The sequence below is a fragment of the Coregonus lavaretus genome (assembly GCF_964263955.1).
Source record: "Coregonus lavaretus genome assembly, chromosome: 36".
NCBI lineage: Eukaryota > Metazoa > Chordata > Actinopteri > Salmoniformes > Salmonidae > Coregonus > Coregonus lavaretus.
Genome location: NC_140023.1, coordinates 304,835 through 326,671, shown reverse-complemented (window position 1 = coordinate 326,671; position 21,837 = coordinate 304,835). Strand labels below are relative to the sequence as shown.

Genomic DNA, 21,837 nt, shown 5'->3' with positions numbered 1-21,837 from the left:
CCCCCAATTGGAAGAAGTAAAAAATGTAGGCATTTCTCAAAACTCAAATGAGCCAATGGTTTGATGGTTACAGCAGTCTGTGTGGAGGGGGGGAGCATTATCACTTACGTAACACAGAAATTCTCACAAATATTTAAGTGGCAAGACCAGTTTTCAAAATCACATGGATTCATGAACATTAAACATATCTACATTGGCCCTGCCCAATATCGTATTTTTAGGGCATCCCAAACTAATGTCATTACCAGACTTATATTTATATCAAAATGACAAATCAGACAAAAGAAACCATTGACGCAATGTTGACAGTCAACTTTTATTTATCCATATATGTACCACTCAGATTTGGGGAGAGGTGGAGCTGGGTGGGACCTCTACAGAAAGCAGAGCCATATAGGGAGCAAAAACAATGTAACTCACTTTTTTTTCCTTAATTCAACCTCTAAGAAAATCTACATTGAGGCCAATCAACAAAGACAGGAGAGCAAATTAAATGACAATGAAGATGTGTAAACACATAATATACATAGAAGCCCAAAAATAATAAAGTAATGACGTCAACTTAAAATGTTGGGGGTAAGTTCTGAATAAGAAAAAAGGTGTTGCCAAAACCGAACAAGTTTTTTTGTATGTTTTTGTTTTATGACAGTTCGGCATACATTTCCATAGCATGCAATAAGGCACCTATCTAACACAAGGAATAAGCCTATGCTACTGTTTGAAGCACAATTGTTATTCAAAGGGGAAAAGAATAAAGACTACTCAAAATAAAACATTCCCTCCCATAAAAAAACTGTATAATAGCTATTTTTCCCTTTCAAAATGACCCAAACCATATTTTAAAAAATACATCAGCTTTTAAAATAGATATATATTTTTTTACACCAAACAGTAAATAGAAAGCGTAATCCTGTGGAATTTGGAAAACCTGGAAGTTCAAAATTAAGAGTCTTGTCAGTAAAAGCAACCTCTAGTCTAGCTAGGTAGTATACACTACGCTATTATTACACGGTCAGATTTGATAACTTCTACTCCGAAAACCTTCAGTGAAGCCAACTATAATTCTATACACTGCTAATCAAATTAGTCTCTAAAGCAATAGCAAGAAATAACTCTTGAACATCCGAGTCCAGTCCATCGTCTATCTAATAATAATAATAATAATAATGTACATTTGGTGCTGGAACAGAGAACTGGATAGGGAATTATCAATTAAAACAGACGCAAGTCAACTTCAGATAACGCTACCAGATAGTTTTATTTTTTTGCGATGCATTTTGTCCATTTCTCATTGTCATGTGTTAATTGCACCACAAAATACGGTGGCTTGAGGCAGTATTGCTCTCCACAGTCTTTAGCTGTACAGTATGGACCATGTCACTGGGTACATACCGATTCACTTTACCTGATCCCCATGGAGCTGCATCACACTGGATGGAAACCCAGATCCGAGACATGACAGTATGTACATACGAGAGCAGTAGCAACATTTCCTGGTAGCTCTGTAACAAAAACAATTAATAAAAAGGAAAATGGAGAAGGGAGGGGAGAGATTACGTGGATGTTACTATAAAAAAACATCTCATTTCTGGAACAAAACTGCACAGTAGTCACCTATACAGGTATATAAAAAAAGGATAAATCAACATTTATTTACATAGGATTTCTGTATTTTCGTCATGAGTTTACAGGTGGTAAGATGGGGTAAAAAAAAAAAAGTACAATTGAAGAATTGCTAATTTATACCATCAAGACAGTATGACTCGATAGCAAGTTGCATCAGTAGCCAAGAGTGGGAGATTGACCTCAACGAGGGTCAGATCGGATAAGCACTCCATATAATAGGGGGAGAATTATGTACGAGTGAAATAACTACAGGAGTTTCTCTCCGTTAGTCGGGTAACATGTATCTAGATTATCAAAATAATGTTTATTTTCTTTAAAAGCAATCAAAAAGAGGGGTTCTGGAGCGAAAAGCACAATCACAAATGAGAAATACAGGCTCATTCAAAATGTCTATCACACAATTTATTCAAAACTAACTGATCTGAAAGTCCAAGGAACTTGTCAAGCAACCCAACAGCTCGCCTGTAAAGGGTTATTATAAGTTCAGGCTAGAACTTCTCTTTTTCTCCTCTTGAAAAGGAGGATATTTTTGTTGTGTCATTGTCCGTTAATATCGACTGCTCCACACAGAGACAGTTAAACTCTGCCCCTGACCACTACACTGTTACTGGGAGAGCTGGCCTGGTTTTATTCGATGCAGTCCTTGTCGTCTGGAGCTCGGGACAGATTGGTAGAACAGAAACATCACGGGTGGGTGTCGGCCAGGGCTGTGTGTGAGTGAGAGACGGAGTAGGTGTGTGTGTAGGGATCTCACTGGTCGATGTGGATTCTATGATGCCTGGAGAGAGAAGATGAATGGTTGAAGCCTTTGCCACACTGGGAGCACCTGTATGGCTTCTCGCTGGCCAGGATGCGCTGTTTGAGGATGGTGGTGTGGGGGAATCCCTTCGTCGAGGGAACGGCGCTGTACTGTTGCTGCACCACCACCTGCTGCTGCTGCTGCTGCTGCTGCTTCTCCTCCTGGTGAACACGCTGGTGCCTGGACAGGGAAGAGGAGTGGTTGAACCTTTTCCCACAGTGGCCGCAGGTGTAGCTCTTCCCCTCCGAGTGGACTCTTTGGTGGCGGGACAAGGAGGAGGAATGATTGAAGCTCTTGTCGCAGTGGTTGCAGGTGTACGGTTTGTCTCCCACGCCTCCCCCTCCACCCTGGTGCAGCCTTGCCTGCTGCTTCATAGTGGACCCGTAGGAGAAGGCCTTGCCCTGTGGAGGGGAGGAGTAGATGCGTGCCTCCAGGTGGACCTTGTGGTGCCGGGAGAGCGAGGAGGAGTGGTTGAAGCTCTTGTCGCACTGGGCGCAGGAGTAGGGTTTCCCACCCGAGTGGACCAGCTGGTGCTTCTTAAGGTGGCGCTTGCGGACAAAGCTCTTCCTGCACTGGTTGCACTTGTAGGGCTTCTCCCCAGAGTGGATGCGCTGGTGCTCCCGCAGGGTGGCAGCTGCAGCGAAGCACTTCCCGCACTGTGTGCAACGGTGGGGCTTGTCCCCCGCGTGGGTCTTCTGGTGCTGCTTCAGGCTAGAGGCCGTGGTGAAGCCCTTTCCGCACTGGGAACAGGTGAAGGGCTTCTCCCTGGCATGGAGCTCTTGGTGCTTCTTGAGGTGGCGCCGGCGGATGAAGCTCTTCCTGCACTGGGTGCACTTGTATGGCTTGTCCTCCGAGTGCATCTTCATGTGCTCCCGCAGGGTAATGGCCGCCGCAAAGCTCTTGCCGCACTCCGAGCAACGGTGGGGCTTCTCCGGGCTGTGGATCATCTGGTGAGACTTGAGGTTGAAAGCGTCGATCACCCCCTTGCCCACCATCTCCACGCCTGTGGTGGCGTACGCTTTCTCCTTCATGTGGATCTTCATGTGCTGCTTGAGGCTTGACTCTACGGCGAAGCTATCGCCGCAGTGCACGCAGATATAAGGGTTGGTGGCCTTGTGGATCTCGAAGTGCTGGTGCAGGTCGGCCATGCTGCCAAAGATCTCTCCGCACTCGTTGCACTGCAGGCCATGGGCCTCGTGGATCACAACGCCATTCTCGGACTCCACAGTCAGCTCGCCCCCCACGTGGTCCGACTCCACCTTAACCACATGTTCCGTCTCGGTTTTTAACAGCACCTCTCCCAGCAGCGCCTCCCCCTTGACCTCGCCCCCCAAGGTGAAGCACTGGATCTCCCCGTGGTGGTCCGGCTTGGTCACGTAGTCATGGTCAGTCTCCGTGACGATGGCATCCACGCAGGCCACGGCAGTGAGCCCTTGGATCTTGGCCAGGTCGGCCCCGTGGATCTCCAGCTCCAGGCCACGTTTCTCCTCCGTCATGATCTCCGTCTCGGCCGCGTAGTGCAGGTCAACCTGGCTGTGGGCAATGACACACTCCGACCCCAGCGTGTCAAGGCCGGGTGTGTCACACTCAGTCTCTGACTCAGCCATGAGAACACACTCCAGCCCAACGACCTCCGTTTTAGAGCCGGACGGGAAGCTTAGAGGGACTTGGGGTAGAAAGAGCTCCACTTAGTATGGCGAGCACAACTGGGTTGGTAGTAGTGCTTAGATCAGCAGTCAGTCAGTCAGAGACCTGTCAGGTGGAAGAAATATAAGATACAGAGGGATTAAGTGATGTGACATTGAGCTATCATTTACATCTCAACTAAGTGTTTCCATGCTAATGAAGTTAACGGTAATACTGTAGAACATGTTCAATGCTGCTGATACTAAAAGCACAGAGCTGCTGGTGTAATAGTTATAATAGATTCAAATATGTATTATCCTTGCAGTAAAAGGGGTGAATAACGTTTGCAGAATACTATTCCGTTTTTTGTGCAATAAAAATCAAGAAAACATCTGAAACTCGAAGGAGCCATAGCACTATGACACTTGTTATTAGCCAGATAACTAGCCAGCCAAGACCCCCAGCTAGCAATAATTTAAGGCTAACTAGCCCAAGTGACAGAAGTACCAGTGTCAACAATACACAGGACAAAATAACATGACAAAATACTGGTATTCATTCTGCAGAGACGAAGGGTGTTTTCCGTACTCTAACAAAGGGCAGACATTTCACGAATTTATAAATTATTTTAAACAGTTGAGGTGCATATTAATGCTTCGTTAGCTGGCTATAAATTGCCATCTAGCGGGCTAAATGTTATTTAGCACCAAAGTTATGCGCAAGAGCTGCGGCTACCTGGCTATCTAGGCAGAGGCAGAATGGAAAACATGCAATGACTATGCAAGAACCGATATAAAAGATGGACGCGGGCTTCACAGAAGCCTTAAGTTAACTAAACATTATTTGAAATGGCTGAAAATGGTCTAAACACACTCTTTAACTAGCTAGACCAACAGATGATAACATTTACCAAATTGGCTACATAGCCAACATTAGCCCGCTAGTTAGCTGGCTAGGGTAGGGGGAAAACAACTTAACGACGATACAGCATTGTTAGCGGCTAATGTTTGTCGAGTTAGCGCGCTAACTAGCTTTGTAGCTGATAACTAGCTGGCTAGTTAGTTAGCCGCATGGTTGATCAACAAATCAAGAGTTTCCCCCCATATGTGCAACAAACCTTACATTCACCGAAGTCATTTTTTCATGGTTAGGAATACAATAACGAACGCGGAAATTCTGACAGAGCTTGTGCGCAGTTTTAACAGGCCATCTTGTCTTTGCCACACCACCACTTTCCAGTTAGCCAGGGAAACATAAGATGGCTGCCGCTACGCTAGCTTCCGCCCTTTAAAGCGCATTTCAGAACTACGAAGGGCTTTCCAAAAGTATTACAAAATCCATATTCAAGTAACGGTAGGTTGAGCAACAAGAGGAGAAAACTAGATGTATACAACCCAAATATACAACACCGAGGTGCAGACGGGGTAGTTTTTCGCTATAATCCGTTAAAATCAGCCTGAAACAAAGATGGCTAACATTATCCGGGCGAGGAGTTCTCGCCTCGCTAAAAAGCCCGGGAAAGGCGACCCCATCTTATATAACAATGCATAACAAAGCACGGCTCAAATGCCTTAGAAATCATAAAATACACACAAGACGAATGACTGTATAATCGCAGTTGATTCAATTTACCAATGTATTGTAAGATTGAGAACGCTCGAGCAACAAGCTACCCAAAATGTCCTCGAGATGCGACAACATTCCATGAGCATATTTTCAGCCCATATTCAATATGGCCTAGCCTCGCGAACTACTGCGCTAGCGTACATTGATAGCAGGCTACCTAGCCTAGATATCAAGCTAACTAGCTGGCTATCTTCCTAGCCAGCAAGCACATAGGGGGCCCGAGGTTCATTTTCTTGGAACCATCACTGGGTGAAAATGAATCACTGAAGTAAAAAATTTGATAGTGTAATAATTTTGGGCAGAATTTAAGAATATATAAATAACTTAACTAGATATCTGAATAAAAAAATAAGCGTGTACACAATGATCACCTAATCCTAGCCTGTTAATACGCAACCTAAACAGACAGCTGATTGGGAGATTAATTAGTATAGGTCCGCAGGGTACCCACCTCTTTGTCTTCGGGTTATGATGAAACAAAAAGTTTATGGGCTCTGCACAACCGATTGCTCCTGGATGCTTGCTTGCTTGCGACTGTCTGCAATGTCTTCCTCTCTCTCTCTTTCTGGAGAGCTTGCGCCACTGATCTTCTGGCGCCAACAACGCGTTGTAGGTTGTCACTGGCACATGCAATCAAGACTGCCATCTATAGCCCCGGAGTAATACATCGATTCAGGCCACTGAGGTTCAGGCCGATTGCCTCCACTGTACAAAGTTGCCTTCACCACCCTCCTCTCTTTTATCCCTCCCTATTCTTCATTGGCATGGGAAACATATGTTTACATTGCCAAAGCAAGTGAAATAGATGATAAACAAAAGTGAATTAAACAATTAAAAAACTAACAGTAAACATTACACTCACAAAAGTTCAAAAATAATAAAGACATTTCAAGTGTCATATTATGTCTATGTACAGTGTTGTAATGATGTGCAAATAGTTAAAGTACAAAAAGGAAAATAAATCAACATAAATATAGGTTGTATTTACAATGGTGTTTGTTCTTCACTGGTTGCCCTTTTCTTGTCGCAACAGGTCACACATCTGGCTGCTGTGATTGCACACTGTGGTATTTTACCTAATATATATGGGAGTTTATCCAAATTGGATTTGTTTTCGAATTCTTTGTGAGTCTGTGCAATCTGAGGGAAGTATGTGGTATGGTCATACATTTAGCAGGAAGTTAGGAAGTGTAGCTCAGTTTCCACATCATTTTGTGGGCATTGTGCACATATCCTGTCTTCTCTTGAGAGCCAGGTCTGCTACGTCGGCCTTTCTCAATAGCAAGGCTATGCTCACTGAGTCTGTACATAGTCAAAACTTCCCTTAAGTTTGGGTCAGTCACAGTGGTCAGGTATTCTGCCACTGTGTACTCTCTGTTTAGGGCCAAATAGCATTCCAGTTTGCTCTGTTTTTTGGTTAATTCTTTCCAATGAGTCAAGTTATTATCTTTTAGTTTTCTCATGATTTCATGATTTGGTTGGGTCTAATTGTGTTGCTGTCTTGGGGCTCTGTGGAGTCTGTTTGTGTTTGTGAACAGAGCCAGCTTACATTTACATTTTAGCAGATGCTCTTATCCAGAGCGACTTACAGTTAGTGAGTGCATAAATTTTTTTTTCTTCTTCATACTGGCCCCCCGTGGGAATTGAACCCACAACCCTGGCGTTGCAAACGCCATGCTCTACCAACTGAGCTACATCCCTGCCGGCCATTCCTGCTGGGCCAATTGTGCGCCGCCCATGGGTCTCCCGGTCGCGACAGAGCCTGGATTCGATGCCACTCGGTGCCCACAGCTTACTTAGGGGACTCTTCTCTAGGTTAATCTCTCTGTAGGTGATGGCTTTGTTATGTAAGGTATAGGCAGCGAGTCTTCTTGGGTATGACACTACAAGCTTCTCACACCTGTATTTGGGGAGTTTCTCCCATTCTTCTCTGCAGATCCTCTCAAGCTCTGTCAGGTTGGATGGGAGCGTCGCTGCACAGCTATTTTCAGGTCTCTCCAGAGATGTTCGATTGGGTTCAAGTCCGGGCTCTGGCTGGGCCACTCAAGGACATTCAGAGACTTGTCCCGCCTACTCCTGCGTTGTCTTGGCTGTGTGCTTAGGGTCGTTGTCCTGTTGGAAGGTGAACCTTCACCCCAGTTTGAGGTCCTGAGAGCTCTGGAGTAGGTTTTTCTCTGGAGAAAGGATCTCTCTGAACTTTGCTCCGTTCATCTTTCCCTGATTAGTCTTCCAGTCCCTGCCGCTGAAAAACATCCCCACAGCATGATGCTGCCACCACCATGCTTCAGCGTAGGGATGGTGCCAGGTTTCCTCCAGACGTGACACTTGGCATTCAGGCTAAAGAGTGCAATCTTGGTTTCATCAGACAAGAGAATCTTGTTTATCATGGTCTGAGAGTCCTTTAGGTGCCTTTAGGCAAACTCCAAGCGGGCTATCATGTGCCTTTTACTGAGGAGTGGCTTCCGTCTGGCCACTCTACCATAAAGGCCTGATTGGTGGAGTGCTGCAGAGCCGGGCGGCCAGCTCTAGGAAGAGTCTTGGTGGTTCCAAACTTCTTCCATTTAAGAATGATGGAGGCCACTGTGTTCATGGGGACCTTCAATGCTGCAGACATTTTTTGGTACCCTTCCCCAGATCTGTGCCTCGACACAATCCTGTCTCAGAGCTCTAAGGACAAATCCTTTGACCTCATGGCTTGGTTTTTGCTCTGACATGCACTGTCAACTGTGGGACCTTATATAAACAGGTGTTTGCCTTTCCAAATCATGTCCAAAAAAACAGTTTTATCAATTTTAGAATAAGGCTGTAACGTAACAAAATGTGTAAAAAAGGGAAAGTGTCTGAATACTTTTTGAATGCACTGTATGTTGAAGAGGGTGGGGCTCAAGCTGCATCCCTGTCTCACCCCCATGGCCCGTGGAAAGAAATGTGTGTGTTTTTTGCCAATTTAACTGCACACTTGTTGTTTGTGTACATGGATTACATAATGTTTAGGTTTTTCCCTCAACACCACTTTCCATCAATTTGTATAGTAGACCCTCATGCCAAATTGAGTCACAAGCTTTTTTGAAATCAACAAAGTATGAGAAGACTTTGCCTTTGTTTTGGTTTGTTTGTCAATTAGGGTGTCACACACACACATACACACACACACACACACACATTCGTTTTCGGCACTTGATGTGTGTGTCTATGGTAGGCTAAATCAGTAGCTAGAGCCCGCTGTCTGTCGGCTAGTCATATCAAAACAATAAAGCAGATTTGTAATTTGACATCATGTTCATGGACTTTTGAAATGGAAGTATTCACTATTCAGACCATCCCAAATTCTTGCACATAAACAACAACCAATCTGAGAGACGAAATTCAATAGCTATAGGCTTAGTGTGTCAATGGCCTGGAGCATCCCTGTATTTGCACCCATTCACAGCAGGTGTTGTCTTGTAAAGGAAATAATTTGTATTACAGTGCCAGGACAATCAGGCCATTCACAGAACTGGAAAGACGCATGAGATCCACTATTCTCACATTCTGCTGCTTGGCCTATATTATTGTCTTCCTGTTTCTCTGGGAGTCTCTGAGAATTAAAACACCATTATGTGTAAGGGAGAGTGTAAATTCCCTCAGTTTATTAGAAATGAGGCAAATGGACAACATGAATATATGTTTGATTGTAATTTAGAGAAGAAACTGCAGTCATGCATTTTTACAATCATTGTCTTAAAGCCCCCATGAAGTCTTTTTAATGTTATTTTAAAAAAATCATCACTGTATGTCTAATAAATTACTGTGTGTGTTTATTTAATGAAAATAGCTCAAGAATAAGGCCTCCCGAGTGGCACAGCGGTCTAAGGCACTGCATCGCAGTGTTGCGGCGTCACTACAGCCTGGGGTTCGATCACAAGCTGTGTCACAACCGGCCGTGACCGGGAGTCCCATAGGGCGGCGCACAATTGGCCCAGCGTCGTCCGGGTTAGGGGAGGGTTTGGCTGGGGGGGCTTTACTTGGCTCATTGCGCTCTAGTGACTCCTGGTGGCGGGCCGGGCGCCTGCAGGCTAACTTCGGTCGTCAGTTGAACAGTGTTTCCTCCGACACATTGGTGTGGCTGGCTTCCGGGTTAGGCAAGTGGGTGTTAAGAAGTGCGGTTTGGCGGGTCATGTTTCGGAGGACGCATGATTCGACTTTCGCCTCTCCCGAGCCCGTTAGGGAGTTGCAGCGATGAGACAAGATCGTAATTGGATTGCAATTGGATATCACGAAATTGTGGAGAAAAAGGGGGTAAAATTACAACAACAAAAATAAAACAAATACTGAACAATTACTCTAAAATATATTTGTAATCATTTATCTTCCTGAGCCTCTTTTGGCTATTGAAATGATCAGTCTGATAGTGTGGGCATTAGGAAACAAATGTGAAGATATTTACATACAGCCCTGATTGGCTGATAGAATTGTCTAGAGCCCACGCCCTTACCCAGATGAACGGTCATTTTTTTTCAAACAGCTCATACACAAAAAAGGGCATTATTATCATTTTCACACTTTCAGAGTGTTATTTCAACCTCAGAATATGGAAATGTCATTAAAAAAAAACTGGAAAATCACGTTTTTAACTGCACTGCCCTTTTAAGTCAACAAATGACAACATTGAGGTACACATGTGCAGTACTGCAGTCTGATATACAATATAACTGGAATAATCTTTTGGATGAAAAAGGTTATTATGAAATGCAATGATTTTAAATGTATAACCTAAGTAAAGGGTTAAAAACATAAAATACTCACTTCTAAAAACCTGAGCACACAAACTGATGACATACAGAACCAGTTTATCATTGTGTTTTTGAGATCAAATAAAATTTTATTTGCCACAGGTGCCGAATACAACAGCTGTAGACCTTACAGTGAAATGCTTACTTACAAGCCCTTAACCAACAATGCAGTTTTAAGAAAAGAAAAACAAGAGAAAAAAGTGTTAAGTAAAAAATAGATAACTAAAAAATAAAAATAGCAAATAATTAAAGAGCAGCAGTGAAATATAATAACTGTAGGGAGGCTATATACAGGGGGTACGGGTACAGAGTCAATGTGCGGGGGCACCTGTTAGTCGAGGTAATTGAGGTAATATGTACAGTTGAAGTCGGAAGTTTACATACACTTAGGTTGGAGTCATTAAAACTCGTTTTTCAACCACTCCACACATTTCTTGTTAACAAACTATAGTTTTGGCAAGTCGGTTAGGACATCTACTTTGTGCATGACACAAGTAATTTTTCCAACAATTGTTTACAGACAGATTATTTCACTTATAATTCACTGTATCACAATTCCAGTGGGTCAGAAGTTTACATACACTAAGTTGACTGTGCCTTTAAACAGCTTGGAAAATTCCAGAAAATGATGTCATGGCTTTAGAAGGTTCTGATAGGCTAATTGACATAATTTGAGTCAATTGGAGGTGTACCTGTGGATGTATTTCAAGGCTCAGTGCCTCTTTGCTTGACATCATGGGAAAATCTAAAGAAATTAGCCAAGACCTCAGAAAAAAAAATGGTAGACCTCCACAAGACTGGTCATCCTTGGGAGCAATTTCCAAACACCTGAAGGTACCACATTCATCTGTACAAACTATAGTACTCAAGTATAAACACCATGGGACCACGCAGCCGTCATACCACTCAGGAAGGAGATGCGTTCTGTCTCCTAGAGATGAACGTACTTTGGTGCGAAAAGTGCAAATCAATCCCAGAACAACAGTAAAGGACCTTGTGAAGATGCTGGAGGAAACAGGTACAAAAGTACTACTGCTCCAAAACCGACATAAAAAGCCAGACTACGGTTTGCAACTGCACATGGGGACAAAGATCTTACTTTTTGGAGAAATGTCCTCTGGTCTGATGAAACAAAAATAGAACTGTTTGGCCATAATGACCATCGTTATGTTTGGAGGAAAAAGGGGATGGCTTGCAAGCCGAAGAACACCATCCCAACCGTGAAGCACGGGGGTGGCAGCATCACGCTGTGGGGGAGCTTTGCTGCAGGAGGGACTGGTGCACTTCACAAAATAGATGGCATCATGAGGAAGGAAAATTATGTGGATATATTGAAGCAACATCTCAAGACATCAGTCAGGAAGTTAAAGCTTGGTCGCAAATGGGTCTTCCAAATGGACAATGACCCCAAGCATACTTCCAAAGTTGTGCCAAAATGGCTTAAGGACAACAAAGTCAAGGTATTGGAGTGGCCATCACAAAGCCCTGACCTCAATCCTATAGAAAAGGTGTGGGCAGAACTGAAAAAGCGTGTGTGAGCAAGGAGGCCTACAAACCTGACTCAGTTACACCAGCTCTGTCAGGAGGAATGGGCCAAAATTCACCCAACTTATTGTGGGAAGCTTTTGGAAGGCTACCTGAAACGTTTGACCCAAGTTAAACAATTTAAAGGCAATGCTACCAAAAACGAATTGATGTATGTAAACTTCTGACCCACTGGGAATGTGATGAAAGAAATAAAAGCTTAAATAAATAATTCTCTCTACTATTATTCTCATTTCACATTCTTAAAATAAAGTGGTGATCCTAACTGACCTAAGACAGGGAATTTTTAATAGGATTAAATGTCAGGAATTGTGAAAAACTGAGTTTAAATGTATTTGGCTAAGGTGTATGTAAACTTCCGACTTCAACTGTATTTCCACTGAGAATCATGTATTTTAGTTTATGCAGATTAGCAAAAGAGTTCCAGAGCAAGTTCTCAATCCCACAGGATGAAATATCCAATGTTTCCAGAAGAGTTAGGTTCACAAACAGATAATGTACAGTGAGGGAAAAAAGTATCTGATCCCCTGCTGATTTTGTATGTTTGCCCACTGGCAAAGAAATGATCAGTCTATAATTTTAATGGTAGGTTTATTTGAACAGTGAGAGACAGAATAACAACAAAAACATCCAAAAAAACCATGTCAAAAATGTTATAAATTGATTTGCATTGTAATGAGGGAAATAAGTATTTGACCCCCTCTCAATCAGAAAGATTTCTGGCTCCCAGGTGTCTTTTATACAGGTAACGAGCTGAGATTAGGAGCACACTCTTAAAGGGAGTGCTCCTAATCTCAGCTTGTTACCTTTATAAAAGACACCTGTCCACAGACGCAATCAATCACTCAGATTCCAAACTCTCCACCATGGCCAAGACCAAAGAGCTCTCCAAGGATGTCAGGGACACGATTGTAAACCTACACAAGGCTGGAATGGGCTACAAGACCATCGCCAAGCAGCTTGGTGAGAAGGTGACAACAGTTGGTGCAATTATTCGCAAATGGAAGAAACACAAAAGAACTGTCAATCTCCCTCGGCCTGGGGCTCCATGCAAGATCTCACCTCGTGGAGTTGCAATGATCATGAGAACGGTGAGGAATCAGCCCAGAACTACACAGGAGGATCTTAATAATAATAATAATATGCCATTTAGCAGACGCTTTTATCCAAAGCGACTTACAGTCGTGCGTGCATACATTTTTTGTGTGTATGGGGTGGTCCCGGGGATCGAACCCACTACCTTGGTGTTACAAGCGCCGTGCTCTACCAGCTGAGCTACAGAGGACCACCATCTTGTCAATGATCTCAAGACAGCTGGGACCATAGTCACCAAGAAAACAATTGGTAACACACTACGCCGTGAAGGACTGAAATCCTGCAGCGCCCGCAAGGTCCCCCTGCTCAAGAAAGCACATATACAGGGCCGTCTGAAGTTTGCCAATGAACATCTGAATGATTCATAGGAGAACTGGGTGAAAGTGTTGTGGTCAGATGAGACCAAAATTTAGCTCTTTGGCATCAACTCAACTCGCCGTGTTTGGAGGAGGAGGAATGCTGCCTATGACCCCAAGAACACCATCCCCACCGTCAAACATGGAGGTGGAAACATTATGCTTTGGGGGTGTTTTTCTGCTAAGGGGACAGGACAACTTCACCGCATCAAAGGGACGATGGACGGGGCCATGTACTGTCAAATCTTGGGTGAGAACCTCCTTCCCTCAGCCAGGGCATTGAAAATGGGTCGTGGATGGGTATTCCAGCATGACAATGACCCAAAACACACGGCCAAGGCAACAAAGGAGTGGCTCAAGAAGAAGCACATTAAGGTCCTGGAGTGGCCTAGCCAGTCTCCAGACCTTAATCCCATAGAAAATCTGTGGAGGGAGCTGAAGGTTCGAGTTGCCAAACGTCAGTCTTGAAACCTTAATGACTTAGAGAAGATCTGCAAAGAGGTGTGGAACAAAATCCCTCCTGAGATGTGTGCAAACCTGGTGGCAAACTACAAGAAATGTCTGACCTCTGTGATTGCCAACAAGGGTTTTGCCACCAAGTACTAAGTAATGTTTTGCAAGGGGGTCAAATACTTATTTCCCTCATTAAAATGCAAATCAATTCATAAAAATGTTGACATGCGTTGTTCTGGATTTTTTGTTTGTTATTCTGTCTCTCACTGTTCAAATAAACCTACCATTAAAATTATAGACTGATCATTTCTTTGTCAATGGGCAAACGTACAAAATCAGCAGGGGATCAAATTGTTTTTCCCCTCACTGTAAGGTATCCCCATGGAAACTATTGCCAGACATTTTGAGGACTTTAAGGTTGTTAAGTCCCAGTAAGGATATGGTGTTTGAGAAGATGGTGCTTGTATGGGAGCTATCCAGGTACTGAAGACGTGAGAGGTATGTCATGGCTCCAAATTCCAAACCAGTCAGCTTTGTGTGATGGAAATCCAACACCTCAAGACTTTCCAATCCCTGGAATCCCATTGTTTCTATCCGGATATCAGTGCTGGTGCTCGTATTGAGGTGGCATAGGCGTGGAAGTCCCTGGAACTCCAGTTTGCAGCAGCCTTTCATGACGATTTGGTTGTTGCTCAGATCCACGTATTGGAGGAGAGGCATATCTTCCAACGTATCATTAAAGAGTATAGGATATGAGTTTTCTTTTATTGTCAGTCTCTCTACGGTTTTTGTATGGGAAAGCTGCAAACTAGATATGCCGTATAGTTCACACTGTGTAAGAACAAGCTCTTTGATACGTCTGAAATTAACATATTCCATGAATCCCGCGAGGTTGTGTTCAAGGGTGATTTTTGTAGCGTTTGTCATGCAGCGAAATACTGGGTTGGATCCAATTGTCGTCTCTTTCTGATAGTAGTATATTTCCTAAAAGTTTATCAAGCAGAGCCCATCCAAAGAATGAATTCCAATAACAAGAGAATCCCTGTAGTCGCCAATGACCAGCTTCCCCACAGAGAGACCAGCAAGTGCTTTGAGGCCGTCTGTGCTTGCATTACCTGAGGCAAATGCATCTCGTAGATGCAGCTCTCGTAGGTTAATGTTCTGAAATGCTCCTGGCTCTATATGTAATACAGGATTTCTGTTGAGTATAATTGTAATGTTGTTCCTAATTTGCCTGTTGATGACATAGGATGGGATAGACATGGAGAGGAGATTGTTTGTCCCGACATTCAACTCCTGCAGTTTGGTTAAATGGTTTATATGCAGATTCTCAATGGAGAGAAGACCAGTCTCAGCAAGAACAAGCTTTTGAAGGAGATGCAGTGAGTTTAAGGTATTGTTCCCAAGGTTTCCAATGGGGTTTCCAGTAAGAATCAATGTTGTTACATTCCTCACATTGTGGAAAGCATCATCAGCTATATGTTGGAATCTGCATCTGTTGCACAATAAAAGTATCAAATACCATTTACTCCTGCATATCTTTCAGAAAGTATTCAGACCCCTTGACTTTTCCACATTTTGTTACATTACAGCCTTATTCTAAAATGGATTTAAAAAATAATAATCCTCATCAATCTACACACAATACCCCATAATGACAAAGTGAAAACAGGTTTTTAGAAAATGTTGCTAATTTATTAAAAATGCAAAAACAGAAATACCTTATTTACATAAGTATTCAGACCCTTTGCTATGAGAATTGAAATTGAGCTCAGGTGCATCCTGTTTCCATTTATCATCCTTGAGATGTTTCTACAACTTGATTGGAGTCCACCTGTGGTAAATTCAATTGATTGGACATGATTTGGAAAGGCACCCACATGTCTATATAAGGTCACACAGTTGACAGTGCATGTCAGAGAAAAAACCAAGCCATGAGGTCGAAGGAATTGTCCGTAGAGCTCCGAGACAGGATTGTTTCGAGGCACAGATCTGGGGAAGGGTACCAAAAAATGTCTGCAGCATTGAAGGTCCCCAAGGACACAGTGACCTCCATCACGCTTAAATGGAAGAAGTTTGGAACCACCAAGACTCTTCCTAGAGCTGGCCGCATGGCCAAACTGAGCAATCGGGGGAGAAGGGCCTTGGTCAGGGAGGTGCCCAAAAACTCAATGTTCACTCTGACAGAGCTCCAGAGTTCCTCTGTGGCGATGGGAGAACCTTCCATCTCTGGAGCACTCCAACATTCAGGACTTTATGGTAGAGTGGCCAGATGGAAGACACTCCTCAGTAAAATGCACATGACATCCCACTTGGAGTTTGCCAAAAGGCACCTAAAGACTCTTAGACCATGAGAAACAAGATTCTCGGTCTGATGAAACCAAGATTGAATTATTTGGCCTGAATGCCAAGCGTCACGTCTGGAGGAAACCTGGCACCATCCCTACGGTGAAGCATGGTGGTGGCAGCATTATGCTTTGGGGATGTTTTTCAGCGGCAGGGACTGGGAAACTAGTCAGGATTGAGGGAAAGATGAATGTCCTTGAGTGGCCCAGCCAGAGCCCGGACTTGAAACCAATCGAACATCTCTGGAGAGACCTGAAAATAGCTGTGCAGCAACGCTCCCCATCCAACCTGACAGAGAAAAATGGGAGAAACTCCCCAAATACAGGTGTGCCAAGGTTGTAGCGTCATACCCAAGAAGACTTGAGGCTGTAATCGCTGCCAAAGGTACTTCAACAAAGTACTGAGTACTTATGTAAATGTAATATTTCAGTTTTTTATTTTTAATACATTTGAAAAAATGTCTAAAAACCTGGTTTTGCTTTGACATTATGAGGTATTGTGTGTAGATTGATGATGGGGAAAAAGAAAAAAAAAATCAATTTTAGAATAAGGCTGTAAAATAACAATATTTTGAAAAAGTCAAGGGGTCTGAATACTTTCAGAATGCACTGTATGTGCTACATATGTACTAACATATAAAACCGATATTAATCGTCCAATAGTTGACAAAAATATAATTCCAAATACCTTGTGAGATCAAGGACTTACAAATCCAATAATTGAGGGAAAATACTGTGCTGTAAAGATGTCAGGTAGTTAAAACTGAAATCCAGAGTTTCTGTGTAGGGAGGAAGGACTGGTACTGTATGTAGCTGAGGTTTCTCCCTTCGCATGAGTAGTGCCCTTTTTGAATCACCTAATAAAAATGACATGTTAAGACACATAGTCACAGATACAGTATAATGCAATGGTTTAACACTATCAATAACCCTTAGGATTTTGAACTATTTATATTGTAAAATAATCATATTCCAGGGACAAAAATATGAATACAGCTATCAAATTCACTATTTTCCATCATCACCATCATCTTCAATGTTGTCCAATATTACTGTTATAGTGTCGACACTATATAAATAATTACATTGAATATGTGTTGTAACTTACCTGCAGTATAGTATGATTGCTATTCATGTGTGCATGGTTATTATTGGCATTGACCGTGACCTTTCCCCTTTTATGATGTCATCACCAAGAGTCAGATCTGTACAATGTGATTCTACCACAGGTTGAGTGGGCTGTATCGTTCTGCTGTTTTTGTACCATGTGTACATGGCTGTACACCTTTTATTTATTGGATTGAAAGTAAAGGAAAGTAATATTGAAATGCGTGTGGGCACTCCTTGTCAAGTTACTATAATTACATTTTAACGATCAACCATTCAACAACAACCTGTCAAATACAGTGTGGTCCTCTGTAGCTCAATTGATAGAGCATGGCGCTTGTAACGCCAGGGTAGTGGGTTCGATCCCCGGGACCACCCATACGTAAAAATGTATGCACACAGGACTGTAAATCGCTTTGGATAAAAGTGTCTGCTAAATGGCAGATTATTATTATTATACTTTACCTCTGTGCAAATGTCTCCTTCCACAGCACGCAGGAGAAACAAAATCCACAGGAGAGCGGAAACCATGTTGTTTACTAAAGTATTCAACACTTAGTAATTGATAATAACATGTTAGTCAATAGGCTACTACTATATACTAGACTATCACTATCTATTTGGGAAGTGGCTCTGCATCTCACAGGTATTGTTTATATATGGATGATGACGAGCTAAATGTTCACGTTGTTCCTCATTTTCCTTCCTCATATTTCTAAAAGGACAAAAGCTATTTTAGTTTGTGTTCCCGTCTCCACACTGTCACCACAAATATATATATCTTCAATCTGAAAAGTAGATACCAGTATTCAGGTGCATGGAGAACGCCACCAAAATCACCCTGAACCGCGGTCGTGTGGGATTCATGGAAAATGTCAAATTCAAACAAATCAAAGAGCTTGACATCAGACACAGTAGATTGTTTAAGATTCCAGGTTCTCAGCTCACACATCAGCAAACTAGAGAGAAACTAGCAATCACTGACAATGAAATACCACTTCTTTCTGGTGTCTTTATGGATATGCCTCTTCTCCAGTATGTGGATTTAAGTAACAACGGGATCATTCCGAATGGCTGCTATAAATCGCTTTTCATCGGCAAACTTCGACTTCGCCACCTCAACATCAGTTCCAATGCAGAGATCCGCTTGAATATCTCACAATTTTCTGGACTTGAATCCCTCGAAGGGTTGGATTTCCACAATAGCAAGCTCACTGGAGCTGATGACCTTTTTAACATGGTGAATCTGAGTCATCTCAAGTATCTAGATATCTCCAATACAGGAATCACTGTCACAAACCAGTTGTTCTTTCAAGGACAGGAATCTGAGTGTGCTCAAACTATCTGGCGACAAATTACTCAGGAATATCTAAAATAATTGATTTGTGAAGCTTACTTTTCTGGAAACTTTAGATATTTCATTTTGCGGTATTGAGAAGCACCTCTGGAACTCTTTTGTTAATCTGAATACGTTACGAGAGTTGATTCTCAGTGGAAATAAATTGATGTCTGTGGATTTTCTATATAATCATAGCCTTGCTTCACTAACATGGATGGATATAGGCAAAAATCTGATTGCGAGAATTAAGATGAATATTCTCCATAATGTACCTAAAAACCTGATAGCATTTGATTTATCCAATAATCCAGTGGATTGCTCCTGCTCACAAATTGACTTTATTATATGGATGAACCTAGGGGCGCAGCTTTGGTTTTAGAAGTGGGGGGGACATAATCATGATTAATATTAAATTTTTTATCCGGTAGGTTAAACACTCCAAACAGCCTACCCGACTGCTCGGAGGCGTCAGCATGGTCCTAAAGCACACCGTTGCCTCGTTTTGTATCACATTCCAATGATAAAACTGGGGGGGACAAAATTGCCATTTCAGAATGTCCCCAGTGAAAGTTGCGCCCCTGGATGAACCATAAAAAAATCAACACAGACCACTAAAGTGTTTGACTTTGATGTTGAATACTACACTCACATCTTGAGAGTTACACTTTTAGTTCCCATCTTTGTTGTCATTTTTATTCTTACGTTGTCAGTCTTGGCCTACAAGTTCCAGTTCCACCTGCGTTACTGCTGCGTTTTGATGAGAGGCTACAAGATCTCCCGCCAGCAGGATTGCCTTTACGATGCCTTTGTGATCTACTCCAGCAAGGACGAGGCCTGGTGGAGAACCTTGAGAAAGGAGTCCCTCCCATTCAGCTGTGCCTCCACGAGTGGGACTTTGAAGTGGGCAAGTCCATCACCTCCAACATCATAGACGAGGGCATCATGGGTAGCCGCAAGGTCATCGTGGTGGTGTCACGCCACTTCATTGACAGTGTGTGGTGTCACTTTGAGTTTGAGGTGGCTCAGTCCTGGCTGGTGCTGGAGGGCAACCCCAACATCATCTTCATCATACTGGAGGACGTGGAGGAGGAGAGGACCAAGAAAGTGTTTGGGCTTCACAAATACCTGAAGAAGAACACTTACCTAAAATGAAGGGACATCTCAAAAACACAACCATAAACTGGTTCCCGTTGATGAGCTGACATTATTCTCAGAATTAGCATCTCTGTTGTCAGCTTTTTAGCATAACTATATGGCATTTAAGCATTCAAGTTGTTAATGAATGCATGAATGCAAGAATGTAATAGTAGCCTTGAATGATCTGAGAACTAAGTGGTAGAGTATAAATGTGAAATGTAATGGAAACAAATACTGCCTTGGTTTAAAAATAACATTGTTAAATGACAAAATCTAGAAAGTTACCTCTTTCAAAAGAGATAGTGTTATCAAAACAGAAACTGAAGAAATGATACCCTTGCACATTCGACAAATTCATAAGATAATGTTACCTTAAAAAGAGAAGTTTTGAGTTTCAGTCTGTTTGTACAGTTTAACATGTTTAGAGGAGTTTCCACCAACAGCTTTTGAGATGTATTTCCCAAGGGCATTTTTGTTGGCATTTGGGATGTCTGTGGGGTTTACCCAAAGTGGATGGTCGTGTATGAGTGGCTGCATCCGAATACCCACACATGCGTTCTAAATAGTATGCAATTTGGGTATACAAAAAAATACAGTTTTATAGTATGTGTAATTGTCTTCACCTGCTGACCTCACCTAATTTACCAGTGGATCTTACCTCATTTACCTGTAGAAACTCAACTTGATATTTTTACTTGTGGGTCTCACTTTTACCTGTGAACTTAATCTCTAAACCTCACTTTTACCCTCTGACGCCACCTTTAAATTTGCACCTCTTATCTACCTGAGGACCTCACCTTTAGTCCTACCTGTGGATCTGACTACTACTTGTCCCAGGAGAGATGTCTCATAGTGCCAGCACCTTGGACCTTCAGTCTGTGTCCTCTGCATGATGGACCAACACAAGCACCGTGACACTGTGCCAACTGGCACCGAGAGGATTGAGAAACAACTAAGTTAGTTTTGGTAACACTGTCTTCTAGTCTACCTGTATAAAAGGCCAGACAGCTTTTCTAGCACCGGGGGCTTCCGCCCTTGGAACAGCTGTCTGAAGCTAGCCTTTTATACACCCCCTATGTATCCATTCATATAGCCTTTATAACAGCTACATAAGACATTATGATATCCATCATAGGTCTGGTTCATATGTTGCTGTTCCTATAACATTGTGTAAACGTTGTCCCCTACGGAAACAGCTGGGGTCCACTCTAGTGAAGTCTCAGCAGAGGATTGATCAGTGAGTGAAGAAGTGGACAGACCTTCGCCAGGCTGTGGAGTCAGTCAAGGTAGGTTTGTAAAAATTCAAGACCCAAAAAAAATAACTAAGACTTCCAGAAATATGAGTCATTTTAACCTTTTTTAAAATTCAAATAACAGTGTCCATTTACATTTGTGCCCTGTCTCCTGTAACAGCAAACACTTACGTTCATTTGGAGGATGGAAATTAATGTAACACAACTTCCCTGTTGCATGCTCACATTGGCATGATGGATGAAACTGGCATTGAAACCAGTGTGTCAGAGATATTCTGTGTATCTGCAGAACAGGTTAGGTGAATACCATTCAATAGTTCAATCGAGCACAGGCTTAACTAAATTAACAACAAAGACGGAATGCAATATGACATTTTATTAAATAGTTTGGAGAATGGGGGGATTGGAGGGACGCCATGTGCGACTGACGTGTTTTCCGTTTGCTCCCGTGGTATTTTTAAAGTTTATGTGAATTTAGCAGCAAAACCGTATTTATTTTCATATATTATTTTGGTGATCCCTTCCCGTAAAAACCAAGACTACTTTACTTCCAAATATCAGCATGTCGACGAAACATAAGGCCAAAAGCATGACTTTGAGAAAACCCGGCCTACAAGACACACTCTCATCACCGCCCTCCCCTGAGCCTGACGACCCGGGGACTGATACTCTACCCGGGGGGGCGGCTTGGCCTGGCGGCGCCGAAGTGAACATTCTCGAGGCCATCAAACTACTACGCTCTGAGATAGTTGAAATGA

General features: G+C 42.7%; 2 protein-coding genes and 1 pseudogene across 3 annotated transcripts; 1 reads left to right on the top strand and 2 right to left on the bottom strand.

The window, feature by feature from the left end:
* Positions 1–291: 291 nt before the first annotated feature.
* Positions 292–6,240, bottom strand: LOC311110982 (uncharacterized protein). The gene is made up of 2 exons (XM_084153641.1): positions 6,129–6,240; positions 292–4,177 (listed from the first exon to the last, which is right to left on the bottom strand). Exon 2 carries the CDS (start codon positions 4,030–4,032, stop codon positions 2,377–2,379), a length of 1,656 nt encoding a protein of 551 aa, XP_084009767.1. The 5' UTR covers positions 4,033–4,177; positions 6,129–6,240; the 3' UTR covers positions 292–2,376.
* An 8,642-nt stretch (positions 6,241–14,882) lies between these two features.
* LOC311110498 (toll-like receptor 4) lies at positions 14,883–17,077 on the bottom strand (annotated as a pseudogene). Its single transcript has 2 exons — positions 16,932–17,077; positions 14,883–15,393 (listed from the first exon to the last, which is right to left on the bottom strand). The product of its transcript is annotated as a toll-like receptor 4 (transcript).
* A 1,090-nt stretch (positions 17,078–18,167) lies between these two features.
* On the top strand, positions 18,168–19,841 carry LOC311110497 (toll-like receptor 4; the record flags this gene model as incomplete). Its single annotated transcript, XM_084153019.1, is given in 3 exon segments — positions 18,168–18,264; positions 19,361–19,525; positions 19,528–19,841. Coding segments are annotated over 3 exon segments (576 nt in total).
* Positions 19,842–21,837: the final 1,996 nt, after the last annotated feature.